The 26,823-nt window shown below is 45.0% G+C and overlaps 1 protein-coding gene across 1 annotated transcript in view; it reads right to left on the bottom strand.

Moving 5' to 3' along the window:
- PRMT8 (protein arginine methyltransferase 8) overlaps positions 1-26,823 on the bottom strand; it is a 285,445-nt gene that overhangs the window by 170,478 nt on the left and 88,144 nt on the right. The window contains exon 2 of the mRNA XM_044277941.1: positions 16,420-16,614. Coding sequence (XP_044133876.1) covers positions 16,420-16,614 — 195 coding nt within the window. The remainder of the gene's footprint in view (positions 1-16,419; positions 16,615-26,823) is intronic.

Raw genomic sequence — 26,823 nt, 5'->3', positions numbered from 1 at the left:
CACCCAATTATCTAGACCTCTTCCAGGCCAGCCAAACACCAGGCCTGTACCCTACCATGGAAACCTATACCCAAGTGTCATTTAATTGCCACATAACCAGCCACCATGCCTCATCAGCTGATGAACAAAGAAGCATTTTGTACTTCTACTGTTGGATGTACCATAAATTATATTTTGCACTAAGAGATACTCTTACTTCTGGCCAGCACAGTGAATACAGTGGTGGACTAAAGGTGCAGGAATTGAGTGGAAGGGAGCAGGTAAGTATTCTTCCCCTTACAGGTCCGGTGGATGGGTGGTGAACAAAAAAAGCTGGAAACCCTTTTGTAAACATGTGGCAACATTTCAGACTAACAGTACTTTCATACTTACGGCAGAGGATTCCGGCAGGCAGTTGCGTTGCTGGAACTGCCTGCTGGATCCGGCAATCTGGACGCAAACTGATGGCATTTGTCACACGGATCCGGATCTGTCTGAAAAAATGCATTGAAATACCGGATCCGTTTCTCCGGTGTCTTCTGGAAATTAATTATTACGGATCCGTTATTATAATTTTTTTGCATTTTTAAAGGTCTGACCCATGCGCAGACCTGAAAGCCGGATCCGTTTTGCTGGAACACTTAATGCTGGATCCGGCACTAATACACTTCAATGTAAATTAATGCCGGATCCGGCATTCCGGTAAGTGATCAGTATTTTTGGCCGGAGAGAAAACTGCAGCATGCAGTGGTATTTTCTCCGTCCAAAAAAACAAAAGAGGAACCGAACTAATACATCCTGATGCATCCTGAACGGAATGCTCTCCATTCAGAATGCATTAGGATAAAACGCTAATGTGAAAGTACCCTAAAGCCCTTTATCAAGCACTGCATCTATCTTGGTGTGAGCTTGCTTACTTGGTATATAAGGAAACATTAAAGTCAACCACAAATCAAAGACATCTCTGGACCTTCATTCAATGTATTTTGGAAAGAGATTCTTTCCAAAAGAGTTGACATAAAAATCATGCAAAAGACTAATTCCATGTATTCCCATGCGCATAAAATAATTAAAAGTAGGTAGCAATGTACGGTGCCAACTTTTTGCCTTCATTTTAGATCTATTCCCAAGGTTTCAGCCTTCACCAACGAATAATTGCAATGTCTAAGAACACTTCCCTAGACAATTGCATTTTAAAGCAAATTGATTTTTTCCATCTAAAATAAAGGCTTAATAAAATGGTTATTGGGGGTGACATTTGTAGAGGGATTCTCTATATAGAAGAAGCTTTCTGGTGAACTGGTTTCTTTCAGAGCTTTCTGGTATCCTAAATCCCTTGGCCAGGGCACCCCCAAGCTGACAACTGGTCCATTGTCATGGTCTTACCTTCTTGCTGTTCTCCTTCGTTTGACATGTGCTGGCGGCCATCTTGGTTTCTGGGTTTCTTGTAGCCTCCCACCCTGCGGCTTCTCCTTCCCACTGGGAGGAGCTGGATGCCTAGCTCATATATATAGGAGGTCTGTGGCTTCAGTTCCTTGCTTGGTCCTCCTGTGTTCACATGCTTCTAAGACTGCTGCTGCTTCTGGTTCCTGATCCTGGCTTCGTCTGACTACCCTGCTGGTTCCTGATCCAGGCTTCATCTGACTACCCTGCTGGTTCCCGATCCAGGCTTCGTCTGACTACCCTTCTGGTTCCTGACCTCTGGCTTCGCAAGACCCTGCTTCGGTTTAGCCATCCGTTTGGACTTTTGCCTTACAGCTTGTTTTTCAATAAAGCCTTCTTATTTCCACTTATCTCTTGTTGTACGTCTGGTTCATGGTTCCATGACATTAGGACCAAGCCATGAATTCTGACGGTACAGGGCCATCCTCGCTACCTACGCTGGTTGCCAGACTTGATCAGCAGGATCACCTGTTGGGTCGGTTCGCTGTGGCGTTGCAAACCCTGCTTGAACGCACGGCTCATTTAGCTTCCGTTGCCGATGGGTCGGTTGTCGCTCCTGGGCCCGCTCCTACTGCCGCTCCGGTTGTTGCGCCAGAGTCTACCCCGACACCTGTTGCTGCGCCTGCGGTGTTTCGGGGTATGACCGGTTCTGCCCCCCTTCCACAGCGCTTTGGGGGAGAGCCAACTCAGTGCCGAGGTTTCCTTAACCAGGTGGGCATTTATTTCGAGTTGACAAACCACTGATTACTGTTGTCCTCTCCTGGGTCGGGGGCTCGGTGACGACCCAGGCGTTGGTGGACTCTGGTGCTGGTGGTTTGTTCATTGATAGTGTGTTCGCTGCCGCCAATTCCATTCCTCTGCAGCCTCGAGGTTCCCCACTGGCTCTTGAGGCGATAGACGGCAGACCCCTTCTGCCGCCACACGTGACTCAGGAGACCCTTCCAGTGGGGATGGCCATTGCTGCCGTTCACAGAGAGTCGGTCTGTCTCCAGGTTATTTAGTCTCCACACTACTCGGTGGTCTTGGGGTACCCCTGGCTCCAGAAGCATAATCCGACTTTCGATTGGAGATCGGCCGAGATCCTCTCGTGGTCACCGCAGTGTGGGGCTAGTTGCATCCATGGGCCTGTCAAGTTGCTGTGTACTTCCTCGGACTCTCTGTTGCCTCCTGAATACGAGGAGTACCGGGATGTATTCGATAAGGTGCGTGCGGTTGCCCTACCTCCGCACCGCCCATACGATTGTGCCATAGAGTTACAACCTGGTGCCGTTCCTCCTCGTGGCAAAGTTTATCCACTGTCGGTAGCGGAGAATGAGGCCATGGAGGAGTACGTCAGGGAGGCGCTTTCACGCGGACACATTCGCAAATCCTCGTCCCCGGCAGGGGCTGGATTTTTCTTTGTGAAAAAGAAGGGCGGTGAGTTGAGGCCTTGCATCGATTACAGGGGTCTCAATCGCATCACGATCAAGAACGCTTACCCGATACCCTTGATTTCCGAACTGTTCGATCGCCTCAAAGGGGCCACGGTCTTTACCAAACTCGACCTGAGGGCGGCATATAACCTGGTAAGGATCAAGGCGGGTGATGAGTGGAAGACCGCGTTTAACACCAGGACCGGTCATTATGAATCCTTGGTTATGCCCTTTGGGTTGTGCAATGCGCCCGCAGTCTTCCAGGAATTCATCAACGATGTTTTCCGTGACCTGTTGCAGCAGTGTGTGGTGGTCTATTTGGATGACATCTTGGTATATTCTGAATCCATGGAGGCCCACATTCTGGATGTCAGACGAGTGTTGCAACGGTTACGAGAGAACAAGCTGTTCGGTAAGCTTGAGAAATGCGAGTTTCACCGATCCCAGGTAACCTTCTTAGGTTACATCATTTCCGCTGAGGGGTTCTCCATGGATCCTGAGAAGGTTTCGGCTGTCTTACAGTGGCCTCAGCCCAGTGGTCTTCGTGCCCTGCAGCGCTTTTTGGGCTTCGCCAATTATTATCGGAAGTTCATCAGGGACTTTTCCATGCTAGCCAAGCCTCTCACGGATCTGACCAGGAAGGGCAGGAATCCCCAGGTCTGGCCGCTCCGAGCTTTTGAGGCTCTAAAGTCCGCCTTTGTGTCGGCTCCGATTCTGTCGCATCCCAACCCTGGGTTGCCTTTTGTCCTCGAGGTGGACGCGTCTGAGACGGGAGTAGGCGCCCTTCTGTCTCAGCGTAGAACACCAGAGGGTCCTCTGCTTCCTTGTGGGTTTTACTCCCGGAAACTGTCTTCCGCGGAGTGCAACTATCAGATTGGTGACAGGGAGTTATTGGCCATCGTGCAGGCCCTTAAAGAATGGAGGCACTTGCTCGAGGGCTCGGTGGTTCCGGTTCTCATCCTGACGGACCACAAGAATCTGACCTACCTCTCTGAGGCCAAGAGATTGACACCACGTCAGGCCAGATGGGCTCTGTTCTTGTCACGCTTTAATTACGTGGTCTCCTACCTACCCGGTTCCAAGAACATCAGAGCGGATGCCTTATCACGGCAGTACTCCGAGCTGTCCGGGGAGGAGTCGATTCCGACTTCGGTCATACCTCCGAATCAGATCCTGGCCGCCATTCGCACCAGCCTGACCTCTCCCCTGGGTGAGCAGATTTTGGCGGCTCAATCTGGTGCTCCCTCTGGGAGACCCAACGGCAGATGTTTTGTGCCTGAGGAGTTGTGCACTCGGTTGTTGCGAACCTACCATAACTCCAAGGCCGCGGGGCATCCTGGAAAGAATCAGCTGTCCTGGGCTGTTTCACGTCTGTTCTGGTGGCCTTCTCTACGTTCCGACATCGCCGCATATGTAGCGGCATGCTCCGTTTGTGCCCAGAGTAAGTCCCCTCGGCACCTTCCGTTGGGCCTTTTGCAACCCATAGCCACCGGGGAGCGTCCATGGTCACACCTGGGGATGGATTTCATTGTGGACCTCCCTGCATCCCGAGGCCATACGGTCATTCTCATGATTGTGGATCGGTTTTCCAAAATGTGCCACTGTGTTCCTCTCAAGAGGTTACCCTCTGCACAAAAGTTGGCCACGATTTTTGCCAGGGAGGTCTTCCGGTTGCACGGTTTGCCCAAGGAGATTGTGTCGGATCGGGGGAGTCAGTTTGTGTCCAGGTTCTGGCGCGCCTTTTGCTCCCAGTTGGGGATTCATCTCTCTTTCTCCTCGGCCTACCACCCTCAGTCCAATGGGGCCGCAGAACGATCCAATCAGGCCTTGGAGAAATTCCTTCGTTGCTATGTCTCCGATCACCAAGACAATTGGGTTGACCTCCTGCCTTGGGCTGAGTTTGCCAGGAACACGGCGGTGAACTCTTCCTCTGGGACGTCTCCCTTCATGGCCAATTATGGGTTCCAACCTGCCGTGTTACCGGAGGTATTCTCTCCCCAGGATATTCCGGCTGTGGAGGATCACCTTTCCGTCCTACGTGCTTCTTGGGTACAGATCCAGAGGTCCCTTGAGGTCTCTGCGCAGCGCCAGAGACTCCAGGCTGATCGCAGACGAGCGCCCGCTCCTTCCTACCAGGTCGGAGACCGCGTATGGTTGTCCACCCGCAACCTCAACCTTCGAGTGCCCACTCCCAAGCTGGCGCCTCGCTTTGTTGGTCCCTTCCGAGTGCTTCGCAGGGTAAACCCGGTAGCCTATGCCTTGCGCTTCCTCCTGGCATGCGGATCTCCAACGTGTTTCATGTCTCCCTGTTGAAGCCACTGGTGTGTAATCGTTTCACTTCCTCGGTTCCTCGGCCTCGTCCGGTCCAAGTGGGCAATCGTGAGGAGTATGAGGTGAGCAATATCCTGGACTCACGCCTGGTCCGCGGTCGGGTGCAGTTTTTGGTTCATTGGCGTGGTTATGGTCCAGAGGAGCGTTCCTGGGTTCCCTCCGCGGATGTCCATGCTCCTGCCTTGCTCCGAGCCTTCCACGCACGCTTCCCTCAGAAACCGTTCTTTACTCCGCGGAGGAGGGGCCCTTGAGGGGGAGGTACTGTCATGGTCTTACCTTCTTGCTGTTCTCCTTCGTTTGACATGTGCTGGCGGCCATCTTGGTTTCTGGGTTTCTTGTAGCCTCCCACCCTGCGGCTTCTCCTTCCCACTGGGAGGAGCTGGATGCCTAGCTCATATATATAGGAGGTCTGTGGCTTCAGTTCCTTGCTTGGTCCTCCTGTGTTCACATGCTTCTAAGACTGCTGCTGCTTCTGGTTCCTGATCCTGGCTTCGTCTGACTACCCTGCTGGTTCCTGATCCAGGCTTCATCTGACTACCCTGCTGGTTCCCGATCCAGGCTTCGTCTGACTACCCTTCTGGTTCCTGACCTCTGGCTTCGCAAGACCCTGCTTCGGTTTAGCCATCCGTTTGGACTTTTGCCTTACAGCTTGTTTTTCAATAAAGCCTTCTTATTTCCACTTATCTCTTGTTGTACGTCTGGTTCATGGTTCCATGACATCCATGTTCTGCCCTAGCTATAGTATAGGCGATTCCATAAAAACACATACTGTCATGGGCGGATTAAGTGGCCCAAAGGCCCTGGGCTGTTCCTCAAGCTTGGTGACCACAATTTATCCAACATCGAGAGCCCATTAACAGGTATCACACTGTATGCCTATACATACAGTGGGATATGTAGCAGTTGTCTGTCAAAGGTATACATCAGGGGATCCAACGTATACCTCCAACGTAGGTATCTAACTGTGATGTGAACAGAGCCTAGGGGTCTATTAACACTTCAAACTATACAGTGGAGGTATAGATCGGGAATTTCTGGACATACAACTCTAAGGTATAAATTGATGTTGTCTCCTATGTTTAAGCAAACGCATTTTGTGCGGTATACAGTATATGTTTTGTGGGACACCTTTGCATGGAATAGCGCAGCAGTTGAAAATAAAGGCATCCTGACATATATACCATGTTGGAGGCCAAAAAGACACTCTTTAGGCCATTGTTGAGTGGATAAGGGCCTATGTATACATTTGACATATGTGCCGTGAACGTTCCAGGTCCAATCGTCAAACACACGCTGAAAGTGTGAATTCACCCAAAGACATTTAAGGAGGAAGTTTCTAGGTAAGCAATAATAAATAATGATAACCCTTAGAGTCTATGAAGCTATTAGAGGTCCCAGCAGAAATAAAGGGAAGAAAGCTCATTACTATAGTGTGGATTTTTTCAGTGCAGATTTCAAAACTGTCTCAGGAAGTGAAGTGTTCCTACTTGCATCAAAACCAGAGCAGGCATCCAACTGGGGTTTAGTCCCTTTGAATGGGGTCAGATACACATTATTCAATTTATAAATCTGCAGCAGAAGTCTGAGAGTCAGCCTTAGATTTCTCCCGAGGCAAATACACGTCTTATTTTTCCAACATGTATTTTACGCTGTGTGAACCCTCTAGAGTTAATGCTTTAGAACTAGGACCATGAAAGCCTCTGTGGGAATTCCACTGAAATTATTCAAATAAAGACTTAGAATGAATACAAACTAAAGTAATAAGATCAGAGTGCTATCATATATTCAATTTATTAGTTCATTCAAAATGTTAGAGATATTGATTATTTTTTTTTTTCTCAAGCATCACCTTTAAATTCCTTTTAAAGGGAACCTGCCAGGTTAAACACGGTATCTGAGCTGAAGGCAGTATGCTATAGAGCAGGAGGAGCTGAGCAGATTGATGCATAAGTTTTTAAGGAATTTTTTTTAGTATAATTTGTAATTTATTCATTTACATCTGTTCTTCCTCTGGGCTTTAAAGAGGCGGTCCTATCAGCTATCTCTGTATACCAGGGATGTAAAACTCGTGGCCCTCCAACTGTTGCAAAACTACAACTCCCATCATGCCTGGGCATACTACAGCTATCAGGGAATGATGGGAGTTGTAGTTTTGGATTACTTTTTCATGCTGACTGGTTCCCTTTAAGTGGAGTTTAACTCAGCTATTATATTAAGTAATTGCTGCGCAGTATGAGAAATGTCATTTATTCTGTTGGGAATTAGGAGTAATTACAGTTCTGTACAGACTGTACATTTTTAGTTACAGATACAGATTCGCTGATGACCTAATCTGGCCCTCGTCTCTGATTTAATAATACATTTTCAAGAGGTATAACAGAAGTACGGCGCCAGAGAAAAGAGTTTCCAACAAGCACTAGAATGGCAATTGTGTAATACTACATTTGTCTGACTGGCCAACACTTCCCTCAGCTGTTTGTTGGGCATTTCTGGCGCTGGATCCAAGGTGATCAGATGAACATTGTGTGATGAGAAAAGCCCTTAAAGGACTAAAACAAGGAATAAAAAGGCTGCCTAGCACAGAAACCTTCTTCAAAAGAGTATTCCAGCTTTTAGAAATTGATGACCTATCCTCCGTAAACCAGGGGATGCTGGGTGTCGGAAATAGAAAAAAACAAAGTTTTAGAAAATTCGAATTGGCTGCTTTGCCAAAATAATTCGCTTTGGCACAAATTAGTTCATCACGAAGAGCATTTTTTGTAAGTAATGGGTTTTATGACAGGGAGCTGCGATAGCGCTTCTCCCCATCATTGTACCCCTCAAATGCCGCATTCATACATGATCGTGGCATCTGAGAGTAATAATACAGTGTAAAATTAACATTAAAAAATGTAATCATACTTACCACCTCCATTTAATTGCGACGGGTCGGCCGCCACAATCTTGCCTGTAGATCTTGCGAGAAATCTCCTATGGCCCAAGATGATGTCATCACGATGGCCGGCGTGGTGACGTCATACATCACCACGCACAGGATTTCAGCCAAGATCTTTGCTGAAGATGGCGGCGGCCGGCCCGTCGCAAGCAAATGGAGGAGGTAAGTATGATTTATTTATTTTTTTAACTATTTCAGGTTAAATAGATTCGCTACCATGAAGCACTGAGGAAATTCGGCTTTGTGGCTAATTGAATTTATCCTGAAATTCTACAAAAAACTAAAAGATGAGGACAGTTGTGATGATGGGATTCTTTAATCCATAGTAGTAATCATATAAACCAAATACATGCAACGTTTCGGCTGACACTCAGCCTTCTTCAAGCATACTGTACATACACATGTGCAAGCCAAACATTTAAAGCCCAAAACATGTGACATCACAGGGGTCAGGGGCGCTGCTAGAGTCTCAAAAGATTCGGGGCCCAAGCCCCAATGAATATGGCCCAGTTCTCTAAGTCGTTTCCCCCTCCCCCCACACACACACCGCATTTTGCTGTACTTGCTATACAGCAGCACATACCTGTCACATCCAGTGCCTCCCAGGTGACAGCTCCTCCGATGTAGATCTTCTCTGTCATCATCTTCTCCTTTCCATCTGGAGAACTTCTTTCCGTCGCACCTCGTCTCTGCAGAGTGTGACACACCGACATCTTAGCTTTCTCACATTTCTATCCTCTTCCCCAACCTGGAGTCCCCACTGTGTTATCCTGCCGCTCGTTGTGCTCCTCAATACCCCCAAATACTATCCTGAAGAAAAATAAGTGCCACCATAGTAATAGTGCTCCTCATAGTCCCAACAAAATAGTAATTCCCTTCTAGAATGCCCTCATTAGTAATAATGCCCCCAACCGTGATAACGCTCCCCAAGAATGCCCTCATTAGTAATACTGCCCCGTACAGTGCCCCCATTAATAGAAGAGCCCTCCAGTATTAATAATATCCTCACAAAGCCCCCAGTGGTAATAAAGCTCTCTACAGACCCCTCAGTAGAAAGAAGGCCCTCCTATAGAGCCCCCAGTATTAATAAGGACGTCTATAATGTGAATTTGCAGTGCCCCCTGTAGTTATATCCCTCCCTCCACCATACAGTCCCATGTAAATAACATCACACCATCTCTTTAGCCCCCTCCAATATATAGTCCGATGTAAATAACATTCCTCTCTATCTATAGCCCCCTCCAAAATACAGTCCCATGTAAATAACATCACTTCCTTCCCAGCCGCCTTCAACATACAGTCCCAAGTAAATAATATCACCCTTTCCACAGCCACCCCCAAAATGCAATCCCATGTAAACATCACCCCCCTACATTCAGTCCCATGTAAATAACATAATTCCCCCCCAACAGCCACCTTCAATATACAGTACCATGTAACTAACACCACTCCCTCCCTCAGACCCTTGTAACATTCAGTCCCATGTAAATAACATAATTCCCTCCCACAGCCGCCATCAACATACAGTCCCAAGTAAATAATATCACCGCCTCCCCCAGCCTCCTCCGACATACAGTCCCATGCAAATAACATAATCCCCTCCCACAGCAACCTTCAACATACAGTCCAATGTAAATAACTTCACCCAGCTTCCTCAAACATTCAGTCCCAAGTAAGTAACATCACTCACTCCTAAAGCCGCCATCAATATACAGTCCCATGTAAATAACATGTCCCCCTGCCAAGCACCTCCAACACACAGTCCCATGTAAATAACATCCCTCCCTTCAGCCCTAACATACAGTCCCAGTTAAATAACCACAACCATTCCTCTGCCTCTCCCTTTACTTACCTCTCCTCATGTGGCAGACATCACCAAAGCTTCTTCCCCCAGGACACTCTTCACTGCCGTCCTCTCCTGTACTGGTCACATGATGGTGACATCATCGCAGGTCCTACTCAACCGCTGCCTGTTTTATTGGTCACATGACCTGTGATGTCATAACAGGTCCTTCAGCTCTTCCAGTGCATTAGATTAAATTGTATTGCCGTCCTAAGGACAGCAATACAGTTGTATCTAGCTGGAAGGCAGTACATTCGGGGCCTGGGACAAAACATCAGGGGCCCAGGACCCGAATGTTTTAACCTAGCAATGCCCGTGACAGGGGTTGACCCGGAAGCACTTTGCTCTGAACGTGTTAATAAATGATAAAATTTGTACCACCATATTGAGTATGTCATGATAAATAGAGATGAGTGATTTGAAGTTGACGAATTGGAATTCGATTGCATTTTTTCCTAAAATGGCTGCTCCACGTGTGAGGACATGGAGAAAGGAACTCTGGGAACGCGGGATCACCCATATTTCCATGCATGCAGCCAATCAGCAGCCAGCCAGCCCTGTGATGTGACAGCCCTATAAATAGTCTCAGCCATCTTGGATTCTGCCATTTTACAGTGTACTTAGTGCAGGGAGAGACGGCAGCAGGCGCTAGGGACAATGCTAGGAAAGACTTCATTGTGCTAAAAAAAAGATTTACAAGTTCAGGGAAAGATTATTCAAGCTGTAGGGAAAGGATAGGGAGGAATTATTCCACGGCATTTATGTAAAACAGAGTTCAGTAGGCAAGGTTACAGCCTGGGTAATATGAACAATCCTAATACACCTTGCTGCACTAACTGGAGATCCAAATTGCCAACCTACAGCTCTGTAATTCCAGCAAAACATTCTTGTTATTAAGGTGCAAATGCTGTTTGATACAGCCATTAACAGGGTTTATTACAGGAAATATTTATCCGTCTTATTTGCCCTTGTGCAGTGCAGTTATATGTTCTGAAGCATTTTTTGGCTTGTATTAGTAGGGAAAAAGGGCTTATTAGCCGTTGTGTGGTAAAGTGCGAAAATTAGAGCTCTTTTTGGTGTGTATTACTGGCACAAAAATAATAATAATTTTGACGTTCAGCGGTGCAGTTATATGTTCTAAAGCCATTTTGTGGAGTGTATAAGTGGGGAAAAAAATATATGTTTGCCGTTCAGTGGCACAGTTATATGTTCTAAAGCATTTTGTGGAGTGTATAAGTGGAAAAAAGATAAATATATTTGCCATTCAGCGGTACAGTTTTATATTCTAAAGCCTTTTGTGTCGTATATAAGTGGAAAAAAATAAGGGCATATTTGCCGTTCAGCGGTGCAGTTATATGTTCTAAAGCCTTTTTCTTTTTGTGGAATGTATAAGTGGCAAAAGAAAAATATATTTTGCCATTCAGAGGTGCAATTATATGTTCTAAAGCCTTTTGTGGATTGTGGAAAAAGGAATAATATATTTACCATTCAGCAAAGCAGTTATATGTTCTAAAGCCTTTTGTGTCATGTATAAGTGGAAAAAGTAAGGGCCTATTTGCCATTCAGCGGTGCAGTTATATGTTCTAAAGCCTTTTGTGGATTGTAGAAGTGGAAAAAGGAAAAATATATTTGCCGTTCAGCAGTGCAGTTATATGTTCTAAAGCCTTTTGTAAAGTGTATAAGTTGAAAAAATATATATATATTTGCCGTTCAGCGGTGCAGTTATATGTTCTAAATCTTTTTGTGTCGTGTATAAGTTGAAAAAAGAAAAATATATTTGTCGTTCAGCAGTGCAGTTATATGTTCTAAATCCTTTTGTGTTGTGTATAAATGGAAAAAATAAGGGCCAATTTGCTGTTCAGCAGTGCAGTTATATGTTCTAAAGCCTTTTGTGGAGTGTATAAGTGGAAACAAGAAAAATATATTTGCTGTTCAGCGGTGCAGTTATATGTTCTAAAACCTGTTGTGTGGTGTATATGTGGAAAAAATAAGGGCCTATTTGCCATGCAGCGGTGCAGTTATATGTTCTAAAGCCTTTTTTGTCATCTATTAGTGGCAAAAGAAAAATATATTTGCCATTCACCGATGCAGTTACATTTTATATTAATAGCTTTCATTGAAGTTCCGATCCCCAGCCCATCTGTACTACTTACTAAAAGTCCTGTAGCAGGCAGAGCAGTGCGGGCGGCCGTAACTCACTGATGTCACATGCCTGCGCTGCCTACTTCATTCATAAAGTAGGCGGCACAGGCACGTGACATCAGTGAGTTCCGGCCGGCCGCCCGCCCTGCTCTGCCTGCTACAGGACATTTAGTAAGTAGTAAAGATGGGGCTGGGGATCCAAACTTCAATGAAAGCTATTATTATAACATGTTTAGGCAATAAAGCAGTGAGTAAGCGGCGGGCCGGAGTACAGTGACCGCACCGGCCCCGCCGCATTTGCATGACACCAGCCCCTCCAACAGGTTTACTGTAGCTCCGGTATATTAGGGCAAATGTGGATGCCACTATTATAATACTATTCATAAAGTAGGCGGCACAGGCACGTGACATCAGTGAGTTCCGGCCGGCCGCCCGCCCTGCTCTGCCTGCTACAGGACATTTAGTAAGTAGTTAACATGGGGCTGGGGATCGGAACTTCAATGAAAGCTATTATTATAACATGTTTAGGCAATAAAGCAGTGAGTAAGCGGCGGGCCGGAGTACAGTGACCACACCAGCCCCGCCGTATTTGCATGACACCAGGCCCTCCAACAGGTTTACCGTAGCTCCGGTATATTAGGGCATATGTGGATGCCACTATTATGGGGTGGGGGATATGTGGATGGCACTGTTATGGGGGGGGTGCTCTGTGAATGCCACTATTATGGGGTGGGGGATATGTGGATGACACTGTTATGGGGTGGGGGATCTGTGGGTGACACATATATAGCAGTGCCATCTACAGATCCACCCCCCATAACAGTGCCATCCACAGATCCACCCCCCATAACAGTGCCATCCACAGATCCCCCTCCATAACAGTGCCATCCACAGATCCCCCTCCATAACAGTGCCATCTACAGATCACCCCCCATAACAGTGCCATCCACAGATCACCCCCCATAACAGTGCAATCCACAGATCATCCCCATAACAGTGCCATCCACAGATCACCCCCCATAACAGTGCCATCCACAGATTACCCCCTTAACAATGTCATCCACAGATTACCCCCTTAACAATGTCATCCACAGATCACCCCCCCTTAACAATGTCATCCACAGATCACCCCCCCATAACAGTGCCATCCACAGATCACCCCCTTAACAGTGCAATCCACAGATCACCCCCCATAACAGTGCCCCCCTCAGATTCCCCATAACAGTGCCCCCTTAGATCCCCCCATAACAGTGCCCCCCTCAGATCCCCCCATAACAGTGCCATCCACAGATCCCCCCATAACAGTGCCATCCACAGATCCCCCCATAACAGTGCCACCCACAGATCCACCCCCCATAACAGTGCCATCCACAGATCCCCCTCCATAACAGTGCCATCTACAGATCACCCCCCATAACAGTGCCATCCACAGATCACCCCCCATAGCAGTGCCATCCACAGATTACCCCCTTAACAATGTCATCCACAGATCACCCCCCTTAACAATGTCATCCACAGATCACCCCCCCATAACAGTGCCATCCACAGATCACCCCCATAACAGTGCAATCCACAGATCACCCCCCCATAACAGTGCCCCCCTCAGATTCCCCATAACAGCGCCCCCCTCAGATCCCCCCCATAACAGTGCCCCCCTCAGATCCCCCCATAACAGTGCCATCCACAGATCCCCCCATAACAGTGCCATCCACAGATCCCCCCATAACAGTGCCATCCACAGATCCCCCCATAACAGTGCCACCCACAGATCCCCTCATAACAGTGCCATCCCCAGATCTCCCATTGTAGTGTCATGCACAGACCATTAGTTCAAAACCCACCAAAAGCACACCTTTTGGTTACAATTTTTTTTTCTTATTATTTTCCTCCTCAAAAACCCTGGGTGCGTCTTATGGGCCGGTGCGTCTTATAGGGCGAAAAATACGGTATATGTTCTAAATAGTGTTGAGCGCGAATATTCGAATAGCGAATTTTAATCACAAATATCGGCACTTCGAGAATTCACAAATATTTTGAATATAGCACTACATATTCGTAAAATTGAATCTTCTTTTTTTTTTTTTACGCAGTACACATCAGGTGATCATACCTCCCTTCTTCTAGCTTGTGGGCCAATGAGAAGGCTTTGTCACAGCTTAGCAACATCCCTAGCAACCAATAGAAAAGTTGCCTACACCTTACTATTGGCAAAAATTTGCAAGAGCAAATATATTGGAGCACTCTATCTGCACATAAATCTATTCTAATGTTCTGCCGTGCCAATCATTTTCTCCAATCTCAGGAAACTTATACCAGCTCGAAAAATATAGCATAAGTGACCCGCGCCTGTATTTTACATTGCTGATTTTCACAATCAAGAATATAATCTCGAATTTGCGAATATATGATGAATATTCTACAAAATATCTGCAAAATATTGCGAATTCGAATATTGCCCCAGCCGCTCATCACTAGTTCTAAAGCCCTTTTTTGCCTTTTGTGTGGTGAAGTGAGAAATTGACAGCCCTTTTTTGCGTGTATTAGTGGGAAAAAAAGGGCTTATATCAGTTGTGTGGTGAAGTCAGAATTTTTTTTATTTTTTGATGTAACAGTATTTCAGACAGAGAAGTGCCAGGCCCTGCACAGGGGAGTGGCAGAAGCCTAAATGTTTCCGGTGCAGGCACAGATCACAGCATCACAGCAGAGTAAGAGGGGCGTGGCAGCAGGCGTTGCAGCGAGAGGTCTGAGCTCCCAGTGAAATCTAGCAGTCGTGTCTTGACCAGCAACTCAACGGTTCTTGAATGGTTGACTCCGTCATCCACTTCATCCCAAATGACATCAGACACCCCAAGCCAAGAGTCGGTGGGTTCGTCAGACACAACCCTTAGTTGGTATGGCCCACGAGCAGGCCCTGTGCCCTCACCTGTCCTCAACCTGCCTCTGTCCTTTTCTGTTCCCTCAGCCAGAGAAGTATTATATGCTGTGGGCTCAGCACCACTGTAGACCGAGGACGAGCTACTAGAGGACAGTCAGCAGCTCCTGGCCAGCCAATATGTGGAGGAGACATCCGTCGCTTCCTACTATAGGCAGGCAAGTAGTGATGAGGAGAGTGGCATGGTAGCTGGTGTTGCGAGTGGTGAGGTTCCTGACCCAGAGACCGTTGAGGAGGACATCAGTGACATGCAGACAGTACTCAATGATGATGATGATGTAGCTGATCGAACTTGGAAGCCCGGTGAATTAGGGGCTTCATCATCATCAGGAGAAGTACACCTACAGTGGAAACCCAAATAAGTGACCTCATTTCGAAACTACACCCCTCTAGATATTAGACCTTAGACTTTGAGTGGTGTAAGGCAGTGTTCCTCAACTCCAGTCCTCGGGGCCCACCAGGATTTCTTTAGTATTGAGCAGGTGATAGTATTAATGTCCATGCATCAGGACCATTCATTGTGTGGGAAATTCTCAAATCATGACCAGCAGGTGGGTCTTGAGGACTGGAGTTGAGGAAAACTGGTGTAAGGCATTGCATTTAAGCTCCTTTGATGTAAAGGGGCCTGAGCTGCATACTTTCTAATCATTTATAATCCATTGAAATCTACAGACATCTACTGTTCACGCCATAACTTGAAGCCCTTGTACCCTAATGTAAAGTCTGTAACAGCCCTCACTTAACATGTTCCCTTTATAATACTTATGTGTTTTCTAATGTGGCAGAGGAACCTTTGGAACCTCTCAAGCACCAGGACACAGGTTCGATTTCTACTTCTGCACCACTTATAACTGCACCTCTGGTTCTTACTACAGTATGATAGGTCTAGTCTCAGTATAATTCATTCAGTGGTCTCTAACCTGTGGCTTAGCAAATGTCAGGAAACTACAACTTCAGGCATACTCTGACACAGCAGAAAACTGAACTTTTTCACCATGTAATGGTCCATTCACACGTCCGCAATTCTGTTCCGCATTTTGCGGAACGGAATTGCGGACCCATTCATTTCTATGGGGCCACACTATGTGCTGTCTGGATCCGGAAATGCGGATCCACGCTTCTGGGTCCGCAATTCCGTTCCCCCAAAAAATTGAACATGTCCTATTCTTGTCCGCAACTGAGGACAAGATTAGGCATTTTCTATTATAGTGCCCGCGTTGTGCGGTCCGCAAACGCACATTGCCGGTGTCCGTGTTTTGCAGATCCGTGGATCCGCAAAACACATACGGATGTGTGAATGGACCCTAAAGAAAAGTCTAACTATGCTTGTGGACATACTTGTAATGAACGAAGGGCTGTATAGGCTACTTTTGACCGAAATGAAATAATTGTTTTTCCTTACCTCATGAATTCCAAAATGAGCATAGGAATCAAAGTAGTAATCTCTTGAGGTCATTTCTTCTGGATTTAGCAGTTTGGCCATTTTACCTCTGCCAGCGCAACTAGGTTGAATCGGGGTGTGTATCACATGTTGAATGGGCTGTACAGGCTTTGGATGTACCACTGGCTGAACCGGTTGGGAAGGTCCACCACAAACCTAAAAAAAAAATATACAATTCTATCTGTAAACAAAAGTATTTGAGATAGTTAGAGAAAAAGAAAGCCAAGCTCCATAATGGACATATCTAGATACATTCATTGTTGACCTAATTATTTTCTTTGTTCCCAGAGTAAGGTCACTTTCACAAAGTCAGTGGGGGGAATATGTCAAAACTGGTGTAAAGTAGAACTGGCTTAGTTGCCCATATCAACCAATCAGATTCCACCTATTGTTTTTCAGAGTTCCTTTGGAAAATGGAAAGTGGAATGTGACTGGTTGCTATGGGAAAATAAGCCAGTTTTCCTTTACACCAGTTTGATAAATCGCTCCTAGTGTTTGGTCAGTGATTTCCATCAGTGATTGTGAGCCAAAACCAGATGTGGGTCAAAGACACAGAATAGGTGCAAATGTATTCATTGTACCTTGTCTCTGTGTAGACTCCACTTCTGGTTTTGGCTCACAATCACTAATGAAAATCACAGCTATAATCTTTTCAATTCTCAGCCCGTGAAAAAGGACCCTTTAGACCGGGGATCAGGGCAGAGCATCAGATATTCATTCATTAAGAATTTAGGCTGTTTTATGTATTCACACAATTCATAATCAGATTACAAAGAAAGCAACAAGATCCGACAACAGCATTAAACCTGCTTGTTGATGGTTTGCAAGTAACAACAATTAGAAAATGTGTAAAGAAATAAGGTAAAGCTCCATTTTAGACTAAATTGGAGGAAAATCAACCCTGACCATAAAATAGTCATCACTCTGTGCAATTCTTAATAATTAATTCTTAATTCTTTAATAGCTCACCTTCCATTCGCCATATTGTTTTTTTTTTTTTTTATAAAAAACATTAAAAAAAAAAAATCTTCTATAAAAGGAAAGTTTTCCACTCACTGAACTGTTACTCAACGGGAAAATAATTACAATGACAAGTTGACATGAGAAAGAGATATCAAACCAAATAAAGACAAAACAGCCCAAAAGAGCACACTAAAATAGAATGTATAATAGCATCTGGACAGTCCATAGAAAATCTCAAGAAAATATATCTTAAAATTCAGCAAAGACCACAACAAAGGAATGGAAGCAATGCCAAATTCTAAGCTCTTGTCCGGAGACAAGGAGGTTAATTCACTAAAGTGTAAGGAAGGTGAATGTTCCAGGTGTCTGCGCTGCAAGGTATATCAATTTGACGCCTTATACAGGTCTTCTAAAAATAGTTGGTGTCAGTCCTGATGCATCTTCACAGCTGCTTTACAACATTTCTCAGAAAATAGAATCTAGGGAGAAGCAATTATACGCTTGATGTCTTAAAGGGAGGGACCCATAAATCATCTAGGTGTCTCTAACTGTAGATTCATGTATGTCTATAATTGTTAATGACCTTCACCCCATTCCCTGATTAAAATAAAATACTCTATGTAAGGGCTTTTTTTTAACAGGGCAGAGGATTGGGCCAAATATAAGGGATGAGCATTCCTGAATGCTCTTTGCCAATAATTGATATGTGTTAAAGCCACTTTCACACAGTCAATATCTGATTAGTATTTTGCATTAGTATTGGCAAGCAAAAATCAGGAGTGGGTCAAAAATACAGGAGAGGCACAAATCTTTCCATTATAGATTTTCTCTTTAAGTTCCACTCGTAGGTTTAGCTTAAAAATACTGACCAAATAGTGACTGTGTGAAAGTGGATCACACGAAAACCGGACATTGCGGCATGTACAATCTGTCTAACATCTTACCATTTATATTGATTAGATGACTGAATTTCCCAAAAAGTGTGCAATTCAGTGAAATCGGGAATAAGGTTCTATTTGGTCTAAATAAATTTGATCCAAATTGAAACTGCATCTCTACCCTACACTATGTATTGCTAATACAGCTGTATCTTAATCTTGTAACCCTTATCTGGGAATTACAGATGAGTTTGCAAGAATCGTATTGCTAGCCCTAGATTCTGCAGACAGAGACTTTTGAAAAGATAGAGAGAAGTACTACAACCTCCATCATTGCTCATATCCATACATGGCTATCATGGAAGATTTGACTTTGAATTGTTTTGAAGTATGTTTCATACTGTTGGATGTACTACAGCTCTCATTTTGTACTTCGGCAAAGAGAGATTTGTCTATTTTCTACAAATGGCCTGGTTACTGACTCCAACACCTTTTGCAAGCCATACTACTAAAGGCTGGGTTCAGACCTGAGCGTACTGAACATACGCTCTGTATGCGCGATTGTACGGGCGTTTGCAATCGCGCATACAGAGACAAGCGAACGCCCATTGTCGCGCGTTCCCGCTGAAGTCTATGTACGGGAACGCGCGACAAGACGCCCCAAAGAAGTTCCTGTACTTCTTGGGGCGTCAGGCGTTTTACAGCGTGATCGTACGAGCTGTAAAACGCTCAGGTGAGAACCATTCCCATAGGGAATCATTGGTTCTTGCCTGTTGAGCTCAGGTCTGAACCCAGCCTAAAGGCACACAAACTACCATATGGCAGGAGTCCCAACAGCAGGGTGTGCCCCGATGGAAGAAAGGGTGTGCCCTCCGATCACTGCCCTGATTCTAGGGAGTATCAGTGTGAAGATTGCCACTGGGAATGATTATTGCAGACTGAGCCACTACCACTCATATCCTCAACTCCTCCCGGGCTTGTGGTATCAAATTGACAATCAAAAACAAATGATAAAGCTGTTTAGTTCCAGTGCTGAAGCTACTCAGGAACAACTTATCAGCAGGGTACATGGTGTTGGACCCCCACTTGAGTGATAATCTTTCCTGAGGATACGCCATCAATATCACAATCCTGGATGACTCCTTTAACCCTTAGGATCCCAGCACCGTACATGCACGGCGCTGGGAGGGTCTTTAAACATGGTGCCCATAAAGCCGCTCATTAATTTTAATACACTGAGTCTCTCTGAAGAGAACCAGCATATTAGAGCTGCAGTTCCTATGTTGGCCAACACAGGAGAATAGCAATTAGAGCTTATACATTACTTATATGGAAATACAGTATAAGCTGTAAGTACTGCAAATTGTAGTCTCCTAGAGGGGCGACAAAAAAGTAAAAATAAAATGTAAAAAAATATAAAACCAATAAAAAAATATAAATATAATGGGCATCGCCACATCCAAAAATGTCTGTACTATTAAACTATAAACATATCTATCCCATACAGAGAATGGTGTAACAGAAAAAAATCAAATCAAATGACCGATTGAAAAAATTTTCATCACTTCTCTTACCTGAATTTTTTTTAATAAAACGTGTTCAAAAAGTCACACACACTCCAATATGGTATTGATAAAAACTACAGATCGTCACCCCCCAAAAAATTAGCCCCTATACAGCTTAGTAGATATAACTATAAAAAAGTTATGGAGGTCAGAATATGAGAATGCGATTTTTTATTTTTTTTTGTATTAAAACACAAGAAAAACAGTACATAAGTGCTATCGCTGGATTCGTACTGACCTGGAGAATAAAAAGCATGTGTCAGTTTTACTACATTTCTTTCCAATTCCACCCCATTTCAAAAAAAATTCCCGCTTCCCACTCCATCCTATGCAATATTAAATGCTGGCATTAGAGAGTACAACTTGTCTCACAATAAACATGCCCCGTACGACTATGTGAACAAAAATACAAATGTCATGACTCCTGAAAGACAAGGAAGAAAAATGAAAACGCAGAAAACAAAAACATGGGGTTAAGTAAATGATACTGCTAATAATTCCTCAATAATTGACAGCAGGTCAACAGTCTACACTTTATTTTCTTGCTATGCTTGGCAGATCATACATTGTAATTAGTTGTAACCGTTATATTTAATTAAGGGTCACTTAACATTAAATGGAAGATAAACTAGGTAATTATCCAGCCACCTGATATTGCAGATAAGATCTGAGGTCTGGTAATAAGGTGAGATGTGTTTACTGGAGATGCCCAGCCACTGAGCTTTGTCTTTTTTGGGAGTCATTAATGTCATGCAGACGAATGATCAGTTTCAAGGCCAATAATAACAAATTAGCCAAGACTAGGTGAAAGTTCAGATGATCTCTCTATTCCTGATAGTTGGAATGATAGTGATAAATAATTTTCTGTCTCAGCTCCGAAACAGAAAAAGTAATGTAATATATGGCAAGAAAGGAATTAAGGGAAAATGAGGCTTCTGAAAATTGTATACACAGTATATTGTACCTTATATACAAATGAGTACCAAGGGCCTTATGTATTGATCTGTTGGAAAGTACAGACTATTGCACCATTTTTTCCTCTGACAGCTCTAATGGTTCCTTTTTTTCTAAAAGAGGATGTGGCTTGTAAGTTGGTAAATTGTAACATATGTACCAACTCATTAGGGTACCACTCCATTGTACGGCTGGCTGCATGTGGCCTAGCCACGCCAACTCATGGCAATCAATAGATGCGCGATTTTGTGGCTATTGGCTGCCTTGGGTGGGTGTGGCTATCCGCCAAATCGAATTGTACCCTTATACTAGTATTTTGTGTCAAGAGAGACTCACATGTATGTTATAGTAGGCTTCGCCTTTTTATGTTCCAATGATATATTGCAGATACTGTTGTAATAATCATTGATACATGTATTATATTTAATGATAATAGGGAAAATGAGGCAATTGAACTTGGTCCTAAGTATACCTGATGTGCATTACTTTATAAACAGATATGAGCGCATTTCTTGAAATTCGTTTAGTTTCCGATTTGAACAAATTGTTTGGTAGATTCAATTAGGGTTGAAGTTATTGAGAATTGCTCTCATTAACCTGACAAGTTGTGGATGCATTTGTATTTGCAAAGTGATATATATGGTTATGGGTAAATGCATGATTGCCGATAGCACTGTTGGAGTTGTAAGGCTTCTTTTAAATTAAAAAAACAAACACAAAAAAAAAGCACACAAAAATTATCCCCGGTACAGAATGAAACCTGGTGGAAAAGGTAGGAGATGTGCGACTGTGTAGGGGTAGTAATAGTGGCAGAAGGGGAAGTAGTAACTAGGGCGCATCTGTACAGTATGGAACCTGTCAGACAAGGCAAGAGATGAGCAGCTGTGTAGCGGTAGTAGTAGTAGTGGCAGTAGCGGTAGTAGTAGTGGAAGTAGGGTTAGCAGTAGCAGCAGCACTGTATGGAACCAGACTGACAAAGCAAGGCCTGTGCGACTATGTAGGGATAGAAGTAGTTGGAGTAATGGAGGTAGAGGTAGTAGTAGTGGCACCAGCAGAGTATGCAACCTGAAAGATGTGTGGCTGTGCAGAGGTAGCAGTACTGGCAGTTGAGGCAATAGTAGTGGCATCAACAGCACAAGGTGAAACCTGATGGACAAGACAGGCAATGTGCAGCTGTGAAGAGCTATGAGTAGTGGGAGTAACAGCTTCCCAAGGGGCACTAGCAACAGTACAGTGTGGAACATGATGGACAGGCAGACAGTGGCATCATTGTGCCAGTGATAACTAGACACTGTCAGCAATGACAACAATGGAGGTGTGTGAAATTTCCTTTCCTGATTCATTTTATGTACATTCATTAATTTTTGGAACATAAATTAGGTTTCTAGCTGACTCCTACACAATAAGAAAATAAGAGTACTGTAGCTCTAAGTAGTGCTGTGCAGAATTCTAACTGCATACAAATGCCTGCAGACTCACCCTATCATGTCTCTGAAACCGATCTCTATCTATAAATACAATCTACCTATTATTTTCCCTAACCATGTCCCTGTTTAAACCTAGACCAGCTTTGCTGAGTTTATCTGCCCTCTTTCTGACACAGACATCCTGCCTTATCAATGTACAATACAAGCTCGGAAATAAAGATGGAGTCCCTGGTTGGGATGTTATATAGCGCCTATAACCAGCCACACACATGACCCTATATCCCTCATGATTGGCTGAATATGGGTAATATGGGTAATCCTGCAAGACAGGGACACCACCCAGGGTCATATGATCTTCCCTTCATCTTCACTGCTCTTGTGACTGTCTTCTGATCTCTAAAATGGCGGACGTGATTTTCAATGAATCACCCAAATTGAATCACAACAGATTGTAAGGCACAATTTTTGTGAAATTTTAGTGGAATTTGATTCATTTAGAACCAATTTGATGACCTCTATTTATAAAGGCTGTGAAAGCTCTATGGCATATAACTAGTAGTTAGGCTTCTGATTGGCTACATGTCCGTTAAACTGTATTGTAATATGCAGCGGCTACTGCCCTATGTATTTACTGCACAGCCTCTATCAAGGAATACCGTATGTTTCTGTCTTGCCCAACCCTCCTAAATACTCCCCCACCCCACATTCCAACCAGCAATGCACCTAGCTGTACCAGTAATGAATAGGCCACTAATTGGTTAAAATGTAGTTTTGTTTCCAAATATATACTTATGTATTTAGCGAGCATGCATATACTGTACAGTTTCTGAATGCATGTACTGTATGCACTGCGTGTGTACTGTATGTACTAAGTGCACCCACTATGTGCGAAATTTGAGGCATGAGGTCATCCAAGGCTGGCACAGACTGTTAAACGATTGGTGGGACTAAACAAATGTGATGTTCAATCATCTGGAGGGTGGGTGTTCAGGAAGGAGGGGGCTCATGAATTCTTTGCACTGATCCCACTAATGTGCTAAAATGGCCCTTATGAAAAGGTGTAAAGGAAGTAAACTAAGATCCTGTAACCTGCATAAGGATATCAAGGAGCTGGAGAAAGGTCGAAGAATGGCAGCCAAACTAATAAGGAGTATGTCAGGTATCCTGCGTTTTGTGGAAAGGTTGTCAAAATAAAATGTATTTACCCTAGAGGTACAGGGAAGAAAGATTTCATCTAGTAATAACTACAAGAAATGGTAAAACTAAATTGGATTTTAGGGGACTTAAAGGGAGTGTCACCGACTGCTCATATAACATTATTGCACAGTTGCCAAACATAAAAATAGTACCTTTATTATGTCTGTCCATGTCCAAAAGCTGAAAAAAAAACACGTTATAAAGATATGCAGATTAGTTTCCGCAAGTGTCCAGGGGTGGAGTTATGGCCGCACGTGCCCAGGACACTCTCTGATGTGCCTTCATTCTAAAGTCAGTTCTAATATGTCACCAATGTTTCAGGTGATACCACCCCTTTACGATCACTGTGGTGGTGATCTGACTCTTAACTCCCACAATTAGCTGTTTTTAAGGACCTCTTCTTCTGGTCTGAGACATTATGTTTAGAGATGAGCGAATTTCTCAAAAATTCAATACGGCCGGTTCGTCAAATTTTTAGATCCGAATTTATTTGTGGCAAATCGTATTACAAAACGGGTATTTCCTGGCTTCAGAGAGTGTTTATAGTAGTGTAGAACACTGTGCCTTGCAGTAACACGCACAGGGAGTCTGTTTTCGTAGTGAAATAATACTGTGAGTCTGTATGACATGTAGATAATAGGCGTCGCTCTTAAAATCACTGCACACTTCACTTATTTGGGCAGTTACGGGGCCAAAACTGACCAAATAACTGAAGTGTGAACTCAGCCTTACAGGTCAATGTTAGCATCAAGAAGAAGCGCACTCCTTTTACACTGTCATCAGCTGATTCCACATAGATGTCTACAGAACCTGTTCTATTAAATGGTTATACAAGTGGAGGCCCCCGACAGAGTAGAGTGGGTGTCAGCTGTAAGTTTGTGTTGATGTCACTGATTATTTTGCCCTTCCTCTGATCCTTCAGAGCAATAATCCCTAAAAAACGGATTCTGTCTGTTGAGCATCTGCCTTCACTCGGTGAGCATTTGGTCAGTAATCTATCAGTATTGCTAATGCCAAAAAAACAGGAGTAGATCTAAAATAGAGATGACACGTGAATGGAATATTTTCATGTCTTCTGTGTTTTGTACCCACTCCTGGTTTTGGCTACCAAATCATAAGCCAATTCTGATGCAAAATAGGGACCATGTCATGCAGGCCTTAGAGGTGTTACAGAGACAGGATCCGATATGCTTCTCATTTTTCCTTCCATCGGACAGATCAGAAGAAGGGTCAAATAAATGATGACGTCAGCTAGGCTGAAAGGCAAAATAGTGGCCCAGTCATGAAGTGGTGAGGGTTGGAACAGCATGAGAAGCCCACAGAATGGCCCTATGACATAGTGGTGAGGTGGAAGCAGCATGAGAAGACCACAGAGTTGCCCAATGACAGAGTCTGGAGGTAGCAGCAGCATCAGGAGGAGGCCACAGAGTGGCACAATGACAGTGTGGAGGTGGCAGCAGCAGCATCAGGAGGCCACAGTGTGGCACAATGACAGAGTGTGGAGGTGGCGGCAGAAGCACCATCAGGAAGAGGCCACAGAGTGGCACAATGAGAGAGTGGAGGTGGCAGAAGAAACAGCATCAGGAGGCCACAGAGTAGCAAGGTGACAGTGTTGAGGTAGAAAGCAGCATCAAGAGACCACAGAGTGGCAAGGTGACAGTGTTGAGGTAGCAGCAGCATCAGGAGACCACAGAGTGGCAATGTGACGAAGTGTGGAGGTGGCAGCAGCATCAGGAGACCACAGAGTGGCAGGGTGACATAGGTTTGAGGTAGCAGCAGCATCAGGAGACCACAGAGTGGCAAGGTGACATAGTGTGGAGGTGACAGCAGCATCAGGAGACCACAGAGTGGCAAGGTGACATAGTGTTGAGGTAGCAGCAGCATCAGGAGACCACAGAGTGGCAAGGTGACATAGTGTGGAGGTGGCAGCAGCATCAGGAGACCACAGAGTGACCCAGTGACAGAGCGGGTTGGTGGGTGGCAATATCAGTACTAGCTAAAGATGGTGTGTGAAAGAAGTAACACTTGGTATCAGATGTGTGGCATCAGGCGGGTAGCAGCATCAGAATAGTAGCTGAGGCAGGTAGCCAGAAGAAACTGGTCTCTTTTGTCAAAGTGTTGGTGTGGCACCATGGATGATCTAGTCTGATGCATCAGGCATTGGTGTGTGGAAATCCTGGCTGATCCACACCTGATTAATCTTAACAAAGGTCAGTCTCTCCACATTTTTGGTGGACAGACGAATTCTTCTTGGGGTAACTATGGCCCCGCCGCACTAAACACACACTCTGATGCCACAGCACTGACTGGGCAGAACAGTTTTTCCAGGGCAAAATCTGCCAGTTGCAACCACAAATCCAGTTTGGCTGCCCAGTAGTCCAGCAGATCTTCAATGTGTGGTGGCAGAGTGCTGTCCAAGTACGTCACCACCTGTTGGTTCAGATCCTGCTCCAGGTCTAGCTGCTGCTGGTGAGTAGTTTCTTCTTTAGGCGGGTGAAGAAAGCTGGCCATCAGCGACTCTAGACTCAAGTTGCTGCTGATGGAGCTGGAACAGCTCCTACCCCCCCCCCACCCTGCCACAGCAGCCATGGCAGAGGAACGTGAGTGCAGAGGCCCCCCCCCGGTCAGACCTGTGAGAGGATGGACAATGGCGCAGATAGGCAGCGGCCAACTGACTACATAGGATATCTCCTATAGTAGTTCAGTTTGTCCTCCCTCTCAGCGGGTGTAAAAAAGGCCCCAATTTTGGACCGGTAGTGAGGGTCCAACAAGGTTGAGAGCCAGAAGTCATCCCTCTGCCGAATGGTGACAATTCGGCTGTCACTACGCAAGCAAGTGAGCATGCATCGGGCCATTTGTGCAAGTGACTCGAAGGGACTCCCTGCCTCAATCTCCACTGCATACTGCCATGGTGTGTCTGGGTCCTCTGCCTCGTCTACCTCATCGCCCTGTAGCTCCTCTGGCTGCTCCTGCTCCTCCTCTCCTGTCACCTGTGTATAAAAACCACCCATTTCGCTACACATTGCACAATTGCAGATTTACCAGCATCTGTTCAAGGACATGAATTAGTGGAATGACGTTCGTCCCGTAGTCCTGGCGACTGACAAATAACGTGGCCTCCTCAAAGGACCTGAGCAACTGGCAGGTGTCATGCATGAGCTGCCACTGGCTGACATCGAAGTTACACAGGGGAGTACTCCTGTCCACCTGGTCATCAAGAAATTGTTTATCAAGGAGGGTGTGCTTTGCGGTGTACATGTGGCTGAAACGCATGCAAAGTTTCCTGGCCATTTTTAGGACGTCTTGCAGATGGGTGGAAGACTTCAGGAACCGCTTGACAACCAGATTGAACACGTGTGCCATACAGGGTGCATGGCTCAG

Source organism: Bufo gargarizans, chromosome 2 (assembly GCF_014858855.1).
Source record: "Bufo gargarizans isolate SCDJY-AF-19 chromosome 2, ASM1485885v1, whole genome shotgun sequence".
Taxonomy (NCBI): Eukaryota; Metazoa; Chordata; class Amphibia; order Anura; family Bufonidae; genus Bufo; species Bufo gargarizans.
Note: the sequence above shows the minus strand (reverse complement) of the source record. Positions and strands in the feature narration are given on the sequence as shown.